Raw genomic sequence first — 15,687 nt, forward strand, 5'->3', positions numbered from 1 at the left:
TCACAAAGTCTAATCAATTACCTTTAAGTCTAATTAGCATAAAGCATCATCCTACCATGCCTGCTTCCAAGACCTTCTTTCCACAAATATCCTGGCAGGATTCAGAGAGGCCATGTAAGAGAAAGGGTTCAAAACTCCTCCATTACATCTGAAAGATTTACACTATATCTAGACACAGCCCACTTGTCATTAGCAAGTATTCCCAAGCAGAGACCTTTGGGAAAAATTTATTCATCAATGTAGTTACAAGTGTCATCACACACGTTCGAATTGCCTCATTACTTGGCAATTCTACAAGATCTACATATTGACCGTGTAAATTGTCTACACAGCAGACTTAGGAACTGATGAAATTAATCCCATTAGAAAGCTCTTGCTCTGTATAAAAAAGAAAATAAAATTTTTTAAAGCGCGGGCAGGAAAGGGTGATGAAAGTAGTTAACTCTTTCTCTGGATAAGATAATAGAGAAGATGAAAAAGGTAGGCAGTACTGGAAAACTAGCTCCCCAACTCTACTCTGTGTTTTGCCGGCCTTGGTATGTACTAATGTTTCAAATTTTCCTACTTTTAATTAATGAATACTTATGAAGTCCCCTTGTGCTGTGCTGTGCTTAGTTGCTCAGTCATGTCTGACTCTTTGTAACCCCATGAACTGTAGCCCAGCAGGCTCCTCTGTCCATGGAGATTCTCCAGGCAAGAATACTGGAGTGGGTTGCCATGCCCTCCTCCAGGGGATCGTCCCAACCCAGGAATAAAACTGGGGTCTCCTGCATTGCAGGCAGATTCTCTATCAGCTGAGTTACCAGGGAAGCCCATGATGTCCCCTTGCTGCTGCTGCTAAGTCGCTTCAGTCGTGTCCGACTGTGTGCTAAACGTCAATAACATACTGTACCTCCTGTGTTTCTTCTCAAGGTGATCATTCAATATCTCAACCCTGGTCACACATTTAAATGACCCAGCAAAATTTAAAAAATACTGATGAAAGACGACCCCAGTGGCGCAGTGGATAAGAATCCACCTGTCAATGCAGAGGACATGGGTTCAATCCCTGGTCCAGGAAGATTCCACATGTCATGGAACAACTAAGCCTGTGCGCCGCAATTCCTGAGCCTGTGCTCTCAGCAAGAGAAGGCCAAGTACCGCGAGGAAGAGTAGCCCCTGTTGCCACAACTAGAGAAAGCCCAAGCAAAGCAACAAAGACCTAGCACAGCCAAAAATAAATAAAATTTTAAAAAATTCTGAGGCAGGGTCCCATCCTGGGTCAATTATTAGTATCAGGTGGGAGTGGGCTGCCATCAGTGTTTATTCACAGGTCCCCCAAGTCATTCTCTTATGCAACCAGTGTTTTAAAAGCAACTGTGGTATCCCCCTTCTCCAGTACTTCCAAAATAGCCTGCCCTTTTCACAAGTTCTGAAGAATGTGAAAATGAGGGGAAAAATTTTTTTCTGATGGGTTGGAGCAAGTAATTCCATCTTAGATTCTATCTTGTTAACAGGTGTGCTTCTTAGATAAAGCACCATGTCCTTCTGGAAGACACTGGAAAGGCCTTAGGGAACGTACCTGGATTCTTCAAAATGACTCACTTCACTTATGAAAAGATGTCAGTTTGTAAATGCATTTTACGATCTGTCCATGTGGAAATACCACACAGTTCATTCTCAGAGGGCAACAGCTATGTCTGTAATTCCGTTTCTAGTCAGTGCAATTCTTTTACTAATTTTGAGTTTCTGCCTCTATAAGAATTATCCACAGACCTTTTTCCTCCAGATTACACAGTTCCTCATGATCCCTCCCAGAGTCTCTGAAAATGAGCACCACTGGAGTTGTCTGTTTGTTGGGTTTTTGTTTTCAACACATCTCAGCCATTTAGCAGTCATGGGCTCCTCACTTGAATAGACAATTGATAAACATACTCTTGGCCAAAACGGTAGGCCCCAAGTTACGAAATGACTCTCCTCTGATTGGACTTTGGTACCCAGGAAGCCCAATTCTAAAGAAATCCTGAGCAAAAACAAACAATAATTGTTCCCCAGTCCTTTGCAAATAAGTGTCTTCCAGGAACTGTCTGGCCATTCCGCTCCGGGAGCTATCTCGCTAGTGCAAATGTCTGCCGGCCAGAGGTTCGCCTTTGCGATATGCATTCTAGAAATAAGTCTCCTGAAAGCGGGGCCCACTCCCAGGTGAGTCACTTTTCTTTCTGTCTCTGGAATTTCCCTGCGGGCTTTGCCATTTCTGGGTCTGCTTCTATAGCAGCAAAGTGGGTAAAACTTTTTCACTCACATTAGGATATGGAACCAGAGAATCTAAACTTAGAAAAAAAATGAGAAAAAGCTCAGGTATGTCTTTCAGAGTTTTTTCAGGAGACCTGCTGCCATTCCCAGGGGTTTCTTTTAAACAAGGTTTTTAAATGTTAAGACTGAGATATTCTTCAAATATTGGACTTAAGAAACACAGCTGGTTTTTACTAGGATATAATAAACCTGGGTTTATCAGTTTCTAGGGGGCTTCCTTGGTGGCTCAGTGGTAAAGAATCCGCCTGCAATGCAGGAAATGCAGGTTTGATCCCTGGGTTGGGAAAATTGCCTGGAGGAGGGCATGGCAACCCACTCCAGTATCCTTGCCTAGAGAATCCCATGGACAGAGAAGCCTGGTGGTCTAGTCCACTGGGTCGCAAACGACTAGCACATACGCATGCATCAGTATCTAGGGTCTGAGAAGTTTAAGGAAATAAATCTCTCCCACACTCTGCCTTCACGTCTAACACTCTCAATAATTGGCTACATCCTGCCTTTGCCTCCACATCAGGCAGAGGTTGGCCAGTTTCCTTCTCTTCCTTGACATTCCAAGAGGTATCCAGAGGCACACATTTTGTCCTTAGGTTTAGGGGAGTGTTTTCTTCCATTCGGGGAGAATCACCATGGTGCAGACCTGTAAGCCAGGCTTCCAGCAAAAACACTTTCTCTTCTTTTGCTCTGATGATAACTGGGAACAGGAAGCCGGTTCCAAGCCAATCCAGAAAACCAACCAAACAAGATGTGCTTATTGACTATCTACGTTGTAATTCAGAATGGTTAGAGAATGCACAGTCCTGTGTCGTCTGATACATCATGATCCCATCTGGTGACAGTATTAAAATATCCCACCCTTGACAATACAGCCTGGGGAAATCAACTACACTGTCCCTCTGCCCAATGTGACTGTGACCTGTATTCAGTTTCCCTCAGTCATATGACTCAATGGCATTGTTCAGTCACTCAGTCATGTCCAACTTTTTGCCACCCCATGAACTATAGCCCACCAGACTCTTCTCTCCATAAGATTCTCCAGGCAAGGATACTGGAGTGGGTTGCCAGTTCCTTCTGCAGGAGATCTTCCTGACCCCTGGAGGGATTAAACTCAGGTCCCCTGCATTGGAAAGTGGATTCCTTACCACTGAGCCACCTGGGAAGCCCATTTGACTCTCAGGTTCACCAAATTCCATGTGGGTGCTGGTGCCCATCTCAAGCACATCACTGCCTGCCTCCCAGCTGCTGTGGAGGCTACAGTTCTGTTGGCCCCATCAGGCATGTGAAGTTTGCTCACACGGCTGCATCTTCCAGGAGGGGACACACAGACATGCTACACAGACCAGCCTGGGCTTGGGTGAAGCGCTTCACCAGGCTTTCCTTTATCCCATCACTACCTCTTCCCACATTATCTAAGAAGCATTATTTGCATTTACTAGACATCAGGTACAAAGGGGTTTGAGGAAGCCAGTTACTGAAAGTTGTTTTAGCCCTCTTGTACTTACCCTGACCCTTTCTTAAGTTAAAAAATAATTTAAACAACCCACATTCCTAGATCATGACTCCTGCTGATCAAGAATGAGAGGCTGTTGGGAAGGCTTCCATGGCTTTGAAGTTTGGATCCCGTAGGTTCTCGTCATGCCCTGCAGTTTCAGAGAGGACCAGAAAGGCCCCTTGGCTGCCCCCCAGCTCTAAGCAGCTGCACCACTGGCTGGGGTTGGGCTGTAGTCACTCTCATTGCTATGCCGTCAGGAGGTTGGTGAGGCTGCCCCGTTCCGAACACTGTGCTCAGCCCTTTGATACAGGGTTGAAGTCAAACAGAGTGTTCAGACCAGTCATGGAGTGAGACACATAGTTCAGCCAAAGAAATGTGTTTGCAAACAATTTTAAAATACAAACTTGATCAGAACAGAGCGGTCCTCTGAAGCCAGACTTTTCAAGCTCAAGTTGAGGTGCCATTACTTGCTTAGTAACAATATAACTCTGGGTAACCTTTCTGAACTGTTACTCAACCTCTCTGTACCTTGGTTCCTTCATCTGTAAGATGGTGTGTGTGTGTGCGTGTGTGTGCGTATGTGCACACGCACGTGTGTGTGTTTATTCAGTCATGTCCAACTCTTTGCAACCCCATGGACTGTAGCCTGCCAGGATCCTCTGTCCATGGGGATTTTCCAGGCAAGAATATTGGAGTGGGTTGCCATGCCCTCCTCCAGGGGATCTTCCTGACCCAGGGACCGAACTTGAATCTCTTATGTCTCCTGCATTGGCAGGCAGGTTCTTTACCACTAGCACCACCTGGGAAGCCCCAGTGAAAATAATGGTTCTTATCTAATAAGGCTCGATGTAGACATTAAATCTCTTTACCTGTAATTGACTTACAATATCTGTGCCCAGCATGCTGTAAGAACTCAATAAATGTGAAGTGTTCCTTCAAGTAATAACCTTGGTATTCCTTTCACTTTGATATGCTTTCTGGTTTAGGAGAGGAGGAGAGGGACTTACAGCCAGTATTCAGGGGAGAGACACTGCAGACACTTTATCTGAAGCGATCGCTATTGCAACTGGTGAACCATTGGGGATTTCAATGATCATTTGTTTGCAAACACAATTGCGCCTATGAGGCTAGGTCATCTCACATCATCTCTTGTGACTCCCAAGGTAGACTAGAAATATTTTTAAAAAGCAAAACAACAAAAACCACTGTACAAGTAGGATAACAGCTCATAATGTGGGTTCCAGAGCCAGGCAGCTTGAGTTTGAGGTTTACAGTTCACTAGCTATGTGACCCTCGGCAAATTCCTTAACTTCTCTAAACCTGTTCCTAGCACCTGCACAAGGGAAATGACACTGTGACCTGCTGTGAGAAAGCCGAGATAACAAACGCAATGTGTCTAGCAAAGTGACCAGCATGCAGAGAGTGTGCTACGAGTCTAGCTATTGTTAGTTTCTTCCGTTTCATTTGTAAATAACAAAATATTTACATGGTTCAAATATCAAAAAAATAACAAATAAACACTGAGAAGTGTTGACTTTTCATGAGATTTGTGTTACATATAAAGTACTTAGAACACACCCTGCCTCACCTCACACTTTCCCAACAGGGAACCACCTTTTTAGTTTCCTGTGTGTCCTTCCAGTATGTCTTTATGTGGATTAAAGCATAGAGCTGACTATAATCTTACTCTCTCCCTTTCTTTCATAAAAGGTATCATATCATATACACTATCATGTACTTTGCTTTTCTTCTTTTACATTTTGCAATATATCCTGGAGACTTTTCTGCATCAGTTGAAAGGAACTTCCTCCTCTCACAAATGATTAATTTTCCATTGTATGGATATAGAGTTCAGAGAACTTGTCTTTTATTGACCAACACTTGGGTTGTTTCCAACTTTGTATTATTAATACAAGCTGTGTTGCAATGAATATCCTTATTCATATAGCATTTTTTAAATGGATAATTGCACCTGAGGATTAATTCTCAGAAGTGATATTAATATATATCACTGGGTCAAAAGGTTTTGCTTCAAGATTTTGCTGAAATTGCCACACAGTCCCATGGGTGGGTATTATTTACGATTTTGTCAGCCAAGTATAAAAGTGCTTGTTTCTCTGAAGCTTTGCTGTAGGCCAAGTTTTATATTTGCAGAACTCATAGGTAAAAAATAGTATCCCTGAATAGAATTAATTTGCCTTTCTCTTCATCAGGCTATACATCTTTTCATATGTTTAAAGGCTATATGTATGAATTGTTTTGTTTTCCATTAACTATGTTCTTTGCCCATTTTTCAATTGAGTCTCTTAGAGATTTCTATGATGGCTTTATATATTAGTCGTCATTTATTTCTGGTATGAATAATAAACATCCTTCCCAGTTTTGTCATTCATCTTTTGGCTATATATGTGGCATGTTTCTAGTAGTCATATTTACTTTATTATTCATTTTTCTAACAGTTATGAAATTCTAGACTGGGAGTTAGGAATCCAGAGAGTAGCTGGGTATGGCAGTTCTGGAGATAAATTGCCTGGATTTGAATCCCAGCTCTGCCACCAAGAAGCTTCTACGTAACCTGAGAATAATTACTCATTGTTACTGTGGCTTAGTTTCTTATCTTTCAAGTATGGTGATACTAGTAGAAAATATCTCATAAGGCTGATATAAAAATTAAATGAGATAATGAATATAAAACTTAGAAGAGATTCTGACATAAACTAAGCACTCACAAAAGTTAGCAATTATCATTCAATTTATTTTAATTAAACTTATCAATCTGGAAAAATACCCAAATACTCATTAATAGAAAATTTAGGCCTGACTGTTAAATTGAAACTATCCAAGGAATTCCCCTGTAGTCCAGTGGGTAGGACTCCGTGCTTTCGCTGCAGGGGTTGTGGGGTTAATCCCTGGTTGGAGAACTAAGATCCCATAGACCATGCAGCACAGCAAAAGAAAAACAAAATAGAAAATATCCCAAATCTCCTTGTTTGGTTGTATCCATCTGTGTTTTTAATATCTATATTTAATACAAGTTAATAGATATTTATTTATGAACTATTCTTGGCCAAGTATGGTCTTTTATTTATTCACTCATTTAATACAGGAGTTATTTTTTGACTTTGCAACATGGGCCGGGTGTTGCTCCGGGAGATATAGTATAATACAGAGCCTGTTACTGAAGTCTCTGCCCTCAGTGAGCTTACAGTCTAGTGAGGAATATCAACAAGTAAATGGCAAGAGCAATTCAGCCAAATTCTCTGAGGCCCACAGTGCTAAAGGCAACACATTCCCTGAGCCTAACCGGTCACTTGTGCACTGGCTCCATTTGCTCCAGCCTCACTAAAAACTGCTCCTTTAATTCTGCCCACTCTTCGACATCAACAGTATCTCCCTTTGTACCAAATCGTTCCCATCAGCTTTCAGACGTGTTGAAACATTTCCTTTAAATGTTGTCTCAGTCCTCAGCCTTACTCCAGACACACCACTCACTTCCAGCCTCATGGTGAGAAATGTCACCTAACCTATATTCTGACAACTCTCAAGTTTATATCTAGGATACAGATCTCTTTCCTGAGCCCAATGTCCAATTACTTAGTCAACATCTCTTCTTGAAAATATCACAAGCACCCCAAACTAAACATGTCCAGAACAGACTTACTGATTTCTCCTCCCATCCCCACCCAACCTGCACCACTACTCATTGAGTCATGCTGTCTGCGTTGTGTGAGCTCAGTCACTCAATCATGTCCTGCTCTTTGCAACCTCATGGACTATAGCCCACCAGGCTCCTCTGTCCATGGAATTTTCCAGGCAAGAATATTGAAGTGGGCTGCCATTTCCTACTCTAAGGGACCTTCCCAACCCAGGGATTGAACTTTCATCTCTTGTGTCTCCTGCATTGGCAGGTAGAGTCTTTATAACTGTGCCACCTGGGAAGCCCTACTCGCTGAGTTACTAAGTCAAAACCTGGGAACCATACTTGATTCCTCCATTAGTGTCATTGCTACATGCAATGTAACTGCATGCCTGGTTGGTATTACCTTTAAAATATGCCTCAAATCTGCCCAGTTCTGACTGTCTCTACTGTGACCACATTAGCTCAAATCACTACCCTTTCTGCCCCGCATCCACTCTTGTCCACTCTGCAGTAGTCAAGTACCCATCCAACAACCAGGGAAATCTTTTGAAAACACAAATCTGAGTGTTGCTACTGTTATCATATTCCTCTAAGGATTCCCATCAAGCTAAGGATCAAATGCAACCTCCTCGCCAAAGCCAACAAGCCATGAGCGGCTCCTGCCTGTTTCTCCAGATGCATCTCACTCTCCTTTGTGGTCACTCTGCTCCATAAGCTGTACCTCCAACATGCCATCTCAGGCCCTTTGCACTTGCTCCTTTAGCACAGAACACTCTTCTTCCAGACCCTCACATACTTTCTCTCTGAATTCATTCAGGTATCAAAACAAATAGCAGCTCCTGTTATCATTTTTTTTCTTTACTGTGTAACAAATCCTTACAAAACAGGAGCTTAAACCAATACCAATTATTTCTTTAGCTCGAATTCGGCGTTGACGTGGCTCAGTTGAGTGGTTGTCGCGGATCTCTCATATGGATGTAGGCAAATGTGGTTGGGGCTGGGGTCATCATGACAACTTCACTCATGTTTGTCGCTTGAGCTGGGAAGACCCAAGCAGCAGGGGGATTGGAGCAATTGATTCTCCTTAGAAATCTCTTGTGTGTGTGTGTGTGTGTGTGTGTACACACGTACTTGTGTACTTTCCACATGGTGGGCTTAGGATAGCTGGCCTCATACATATTGGTAAAAAGGCTCCTAGGGCCAGTGTCTTTAGATAAACCAGCAGACCTTGCATGGGCTTCTCTGCTGCTGCTGCTGCTAAGTCGCTTTAGTAGTGTCCGACTCTGTGCGACCCCACAGATGGCAGCCCACCAGGCTCCCCCATCCCTGGGATTCTCCAGGCAAGAACACTGGAGTGGGTTGCCATTTCCTTCTCCAGTGCGTGAAAGTGAAGTCACTCAGTCATCTCCAACCCTCAGCGACCTCATGGACTGCAGCCCACCAGGTTCCTCCATCCATGGGATTTTCCAGGCAAGAGTACTGGAGTGTGGTGCCATTGCCTTCTCCAACCTAGCCTTAAAAGTCATACAGGCTCACTTCCCCTGTGTTCTACTCATCAAAGGCATTGACAAAGACACCACCAGCTTCAAAAGGGGTCACATAGATCCCATCTTTGATAGTCTTAATATGAAATAAATTGTGAATGCATTTGTAAAGCACCACCATGGACAGAGGAGCCTGGTGGGCTCCAGTCCACAGGGTCACAAAGAGTCAGACATGACGGAGTGGCTGAGCACACACACACACCTTCTCTGAGAGGGTTCAGTCACCACCCTCTGCAAGAAACCCGCACCTCCACCCCAGCCTATGGCACTTTTTGTCCTCTTACCCTGGTTTATGTTCCTTCACAGCTCACATCTCTTAACCAATACTGCACATTGCATTTTTAGGATACTCTTTTATTGTATCTCACCCACTGGGACATAGGCTCCACGATGGTCAAGATGTTATCTTGTGGCCCCAGTCACCAGGACAATTCCTGACACAGAGCAGATCCTCCGTAAATATTACTGAATGTTGGCTCATTCATTGGGAGTACATGCGAGAAGCTCTTAACTAAGACTTGGGAAACCAGGAGATGACCTAAAATTTTCGAGTAGTGACCACTGCCGTTATATTTTTTTCTTCGACCTGATGAACCACAGGATATAAACAAGCTGGAGGATCCATGGGTTAAGAATGCAGTCCTGTTAGTTTATATTTCTTCACTCAAAGGAGCCACATTGTCTTATTTATTGACAAAAGGATTCCTTGCTACAGCAGGCGTTTTCTTGCCTGGGCCCACCACAAAGTGTCCTGGGGTGTGAACTACTCTCCTGAGGTTTTCGTTTTCCAAAGCTGGAAACCTCTCTTCATGGCAGGGAGATGCAGCCAGGTGTACATCAGTGGCTCTTCATTTAATGCATTTCTGGTCCAGATTTAGACCCCCTGCCGAGTTGATGTACATCTCTTTGATCTAGGAAATGACTTTCAAGCTGAGATTGAAACACTTGGAAGTAGGCTTTACTTGATAAACACATTTCATCTAAGAGTCCAGAAGACGCATTATAAATACTTCTCCACTCAGCCTAATAGCTCAGCAGGGTGAAAGGCAGGTGGTAGGGTTTGTACAGACACAGTCTTTATGCTACAAAAGATTGTCTGTCTAGTGAGGTAAAGGGTCTCGGGAGGGGGTACCGGGCACAAAAGGAGCTATCCAAGATTACTCACCTTCTTTCTTAGTATTTATGGAGTGCTTTCATTTCAATAACACATTCCTCTTGCATAATCTGTTATTTCCTCCTAATAATTCTCTCAAGCCCTACCTTTATTTTGCCTCTAAATATCCAGGTATCTGGTACAGTGAAGGCAAAACATTCAGGTGTCACACACTTTTCAGTAATTTTCAGTTTTGTTTAATTTGACAACATTTATATATTGGGTTGGCCAAAAAGTTCATCTAGGTGTGAACTTCATGGCTAACCTGAATATAAGCTTTAAAAATACATCCAGGCAAGAACTAGATTGCCTAATTGCTGACATTTACCTAGAGCTGCTGTATTTAAAAAATAAATATATTCTTATTAACTTAATGTATCTCTAAATGTCTAACAATCATCAGACTATTACATCCATAAACTATGGAATAAGCTATGACTCTTCAGATTATTTCAAAGAGGATCTGAGGTGGGGAGAAAAGATAGCATAAGACAGGAAGTGAAAGTGTAGCTGTGGCTCAGTGGCAAAGAATACACTTGCCAATGCAGGAGACGAGGGGTAGATCCCTAGGTGGGGAAAATCCTCTGGAGAAGGAAATGGCAACCCACTCCAGTATTCTTGCCTGGAGAATCTCACAGACAGAGGAGGCTGGGGAGCTATAGTCCATGGGGTCACAAAAGAGCTGGACATGACTTAGCAATTAAATAACAGCAGGAAAGAGTGGCGAGACAGAGATTCTTAACCCAGTTTTGCTACTCACTGTCAAACTTTGAATAAGCAGAATAATTTTCTGTTTTTAGGTTCCTGTCTGTAAAATATAACTGATAACACCTGTAAAATTTACCCTCAGTGGTAAAACAAAAGTTTGGGTTTTTTTTTTTTGAGAAAATAAGCTTTGGAAATGGTCTTAAAAAAGTAGTGGAAAACATAAAATACTGCTTAATCAAAAAACCTTTATTAAGTGTTTTGGGCTGAACTGTGTCCCTCCAAAATTTATATGCTGAAATTCTAACTCAGTACCTCTAACAGTACGTCTGAATGTGACTGCATTGGGGAGTCGTTAGGGCAGGCCCTAATCCACTATAATTAGTGTCTTTATAAGAAGAGTGACTGTGAACACACAAAGGTACCAAGGAAAGATCAAATGAAGACACAGGAAGGAGACCTTCACCTACAAAGCAAGGAGAGAGGCCTCAGAAGAATTCAACATTTATACAGACACCTATACATTTTATGCAGACACCTATACATTTCTGTTGTTTAAGCCTGTGTACTTTCTTATGGCAGTCCTAGCAAACAAAAAAATACGCTGAGCTTGACATTTAGAGGCGTGTAAGTCCTTCTGAGGCAAGAGTGGGATCTGTGAAGACCTACCCATGGGACCAGGTTGGATCATTCAGAGGATGAATTGAAATCACTGTCTAGGAGGGCAATAAAAGATCAAAGGCAAACATCTGGTGCTCTGTTCTAAGTCCAAAGTGTGAGTCAATTAGTGTGCACATTGTTAATGTGGGGCTGCTATTAATGTGAAGGATGTTAGAGAAACTTCTATAGTCAATGCCAGTATCACAGGAGCAGGGTCCTAGTCACTGATGTGTGACATCGTGAACAGTCTTTCTGGTTGGTCCCCAGTACTGACTGCACTCTAGGATTGCCAAACAAAGGACTGTAAGTCACTCTACAGTACTTGCATTGAGTTTTACCTTCCGTTCATAATCCCCAAGTCTGTACCATACTCTCTGAACTAGTTATTCACTGAAGCTGGTCTCAGTAGCAGGTGAGAAAGAGTAAAGTGTCCTGTTGTTCAGTCTCCCAGTTGTGTCCAACTCTTTGTGCCCCGTAGATTGCAGCATGCCAGGCCTCCCTGTCCCTCACCATCCCCTGAAGTTTGCCCAAGTTCATGTCCATTTTATCTGTGATGCCCTCCAGGCATTTCATCCTCTGATGCCCTCTTCTCCTTCTGCCCTCAATCTTTCCCAGCATCAGGGACTTTTCCAATGAGTCAGCTGTTCACATCAGATGACCAAAATACTGGAGCTTTAGCTTCAGCATCAGCCCTTCCAACAAGTATTCAGGGTTGATTTCCCTTAAGATTGACTAGTTTGGTCTCCTTTCTGTCCAAGGGACTTTCAGGAGTCTTCTCCAGCACCACAATGTGCAGGCATCAATTCTGCGCTCTGCCTTCTTTACCATACTGCTCTCACAACTGTACATGACCACTGGGAAGACCATAGCCTTGACTATATGGACATTTGTCAGCAGAATAATGTCTCCACTTTTCAACATAGTATCTAGGTCTGTCATAGCTTTCCTGTCAAGAAGCAATAGCCTTTGATTTCATGGCTTCAGTCACCATCTGCAGGGATTTTAGAGCCCAAGAAGAGGGAATTTGTCACAACTTCCACCTTCTCCCCTTCTATTTGCTGTGAAGTAGTAGGGCTGGATGCCATGATCTTAGTTGTTCCAATATTTAGTTTTAAGCTGACTCTTTCACTCTCCTCCTTCACCCTCATCAAGAGGCTCCTTAGTTCCTCTTCGCTTTCTGCCATTAGAGTGGTATCATCACATATCTGAGATTGTTGATGTTTCTCCCGCCTATCTTGTTTCCAGCTTATAACTCATCCAGCCTGGCATTTCTCATGATGTGCTCAACATATAGGTTAAACAATCAGAGTGACAGCAGACAGCCCTGTTGTTCTCCTTTCTCAATCTTGAACCAATCAGTTGTTCCACACAGGGTTCTAACTGTTGCTTCTTGACCCGCATACAGGTTTCTCAGGAGACAGGTAAGATAGTCTGGTATTCCCATCTCTTTAAGAGCTTTCCACCATTTGTTATGATCCACACAGTCAAAAACTTTAGCATAGTGAATGAAAAAAAGGTGAATGTTTTTCTGGAATTCCCTTGCTTTCTCTATGATCCAGCAAATGTGGCAACTTGATCCTCTGGTTCCTCTGCCTTTTCTAAACCCAGTTTGGACATCTGAAAGTTCTTGGTTCACATAATGCTGAAGCCTAGCATGCCAGATTTTAAGCATGACCTTGCTAGCATGAAAAATGAGTGCAATTGTCCAATAGTTAGAACATTCTTTAGTACTACCCTTCTTAGGAATTGGGATGGGGATTGACCTTTTCCATACTGTGGCCACTGCTGGGTCTTCCAGATTTGCTGACGTATTGGGTGCATAATGTGTCATACCACTGGTATATTTAGGGTGTTATTTCTAAAACCAAGGAATTAATCTCTTTGGGGAAGACACTGAAACAAAATGCTAACATGATATTCTAAGTAAGTGATAAAGACAAAAAAAGACAGGAACAAATAATCCAGTTGAAGGCAGCAGGCCTAACTAATACTAGAAAGGCTAGATTTGTAGATTACAAAGATCCATAAATACATTAGAAGGTAAAGCCTAGAGTGATTCCTAAAACCAGTGATAAACCAGTGCAGTGACTCAGGTCAGTGGTGATCTCGAGTTTGAGTTATGCAGTGTAATGGACACCCCCCTTACACCCAGATTTCATAGATATCCACCAGATCGTGCCAAGCTGTTTTTCTCAACTTCATGTGAATGTGAGAGTAATCTGGGATACTTTTAAAAAACATTGGTGCCTGAAGCCCATCCTTAGAAAGCTTGATTTAATTAGTGTGGAATGGGGGGTTATAATTTTACACAATTCCTATTTTCACTATTGGAGGATTATGATATGCAATCAGTAGTGAGACCTTCCTGTTTCTCTAGGTCATAAAGGCGCATCTGCCATTGCCTCTTGATTAGGGCTGGTCAGTTCCAGACGAGGATTTAGTTTAATGGAAAAGTTCTCGCAGAGAATTTTTCAGCCATGTGGTCTTAAATAGATGTAAATATTCAAACGTGATGAAATCAGGTTCTTTAAGGAGTTTTGGCAGCTTGTCTTAAATGTTTTTAACCTGTACTTTTAGAAGACTGAAGCTTATCAAGTGTCCTGATTTTCTGAGTGATATAGGCGAAGGTCAGACTTACAAAAATGGTATCTTCAGTCATGAAAGCTGCTGAATGACAAGCAAGTCTTGTAAGAATATAATATAAGTGGTTCACCAGGAGATCAGAGGCTAGAGAAACATAGACCTGAGTCTGTCCTAGACCAAAGATCAAGAACTTTCTTCTTCTTCATGTGCTTATTCATTTATTCATTCATAAAACATTTGCTGAGTACCCATTATGTTCCAGACACTTGATACGCAAGCTGAGCAAGACTGAGAATTTCCTTAGCTCACTGATGTTTTTATCTAGGACATAAATTCTGTTAGTTGGAGGATCATGGTTTCTGTTTTATTTTGTTTGGTTGTTTTGGATACCATTGTATCCTTAAAGCCTAGCAAATAGTTGACAATAAATATTTGATGAATGAATAAAAAAGTGAATAGATAAATTGATTAAGTGAAATATATCATTGCAAGGCACTTATGACACATATAGGGAAGAACAAGATGCTATAAGGATATGTACATGAAAAAGTAAATTACATGAAGGGATAGGGGAAGTTCTCTGAGGAAAAAAATCTATGTTGAAAATAAGATTAGTGCGGTGAATAAGAAACAGTAGATTTAAAAGCCTAAAGATTGTGAGAAAATATGCTTATCTTGGGCCTTTCAAGTTCAGTGTGGCTAGAGGGAAAAGTGGAGTTGAAGAATTAGAAGATGGGCCATGTAGAGTGCTCTAAACTACATGTCTTAGTTTCCTATTACAATTATAGCAAATGATCACATATTAGTGGCTTAAAACAACACAGATTTATTATCTTGCAGTTGTATAGGTCAGACGTCTGAATCGGGTCTCACTGGGCTAAAATCAAGGCTCTGGTGGGGCTAGAATCCTCTCTAGAGGCTCTAGGGGAGAATCTATTTCCCTGCATCTTCCAGCTTCCAGGGGCTGCCTGCATTCCTTAGTGAAACTCCTATCTTCAGACCCAGCAACAGTGGGTGGAGTCCTTCTTCATGCTTTGAATTTTTCCTGCCACTCAGACTGCATATCTCTCTGAACCACTCTTCTGCTTTTAAGAGCTCACATGATTGGAATGGGCTCATCCAGATTAAATACAGAATAATCTCCTCTTAATCGCATGCTCAGAGTATCTTTGTGAAGTAACATATTCACTGATTCTGGGGATTAAGACACAGATATCTTTGGGGGTTGTTACTCTGCCTACCGTATCATGTCAAGAAATTCAGACTTTATTTTCAAAACAGAGAGAAACTACTAAAGAGTTTCAGTAGGGGAATGAATGATCAGCTTCGCATTTTAAAAATTTCTCTCCGGATGATTTCCGGAAACAAGATTAGAAAGAAATTGCTGTCATCTAGGAGAGATCAAATATTTTTGTAGACCAGAAAAATGTCTGGAAAAGATGAAGGGTAGAAGGATTTGAAAGTCATTTACAGTGATAAAGAAAATGTTTTAGTGGTTGATTCTATTTGGGGGATGAGGTTCGATAACACAAATACCACTGTAGTCTCTGGTTAGGGTGATTGCGCAAATGGAGGCACTGTTTACCGAGGCAATAAATACAGAGGAACAACCTTGAGAGAA

The 15,687-nt window shown here is 42.1% G+C and overlaps 1 protein-coding gene across 1 annotated transcript in view; it reads left to right on the top strand.

Annotated features, from left to right (window-relative positions):
- C9 (complement C9) overlaps window positions 2,038-15,687 on the top strand; it is a 65,406-nt gene continuing 51,756 nt past the window's right edge. Inside the window, 1 exon segment of the mRNA XM_005694773.3 lies at window positions 2,038-2,181. Coding sequence (XP_005694830.3) covers window positions 2,105-2,181 — 77 coding nt within the window. The 5' untranslated portion in view covers window positions 2,038-2,104.

Source organism: Capra hircus, chromosome 20, assembly GCF_001704415.2.
Source record: "Capra hircus breed San Clemente chromosome 20, ASM170441v1, whole genome shotgun sequence".
NCBI classification, from domain to species: Eukaryota; Metazoa; Chordata; class Mammalia; order Artiodactyla; family Bovidae; genus Capra; species Capra hircus.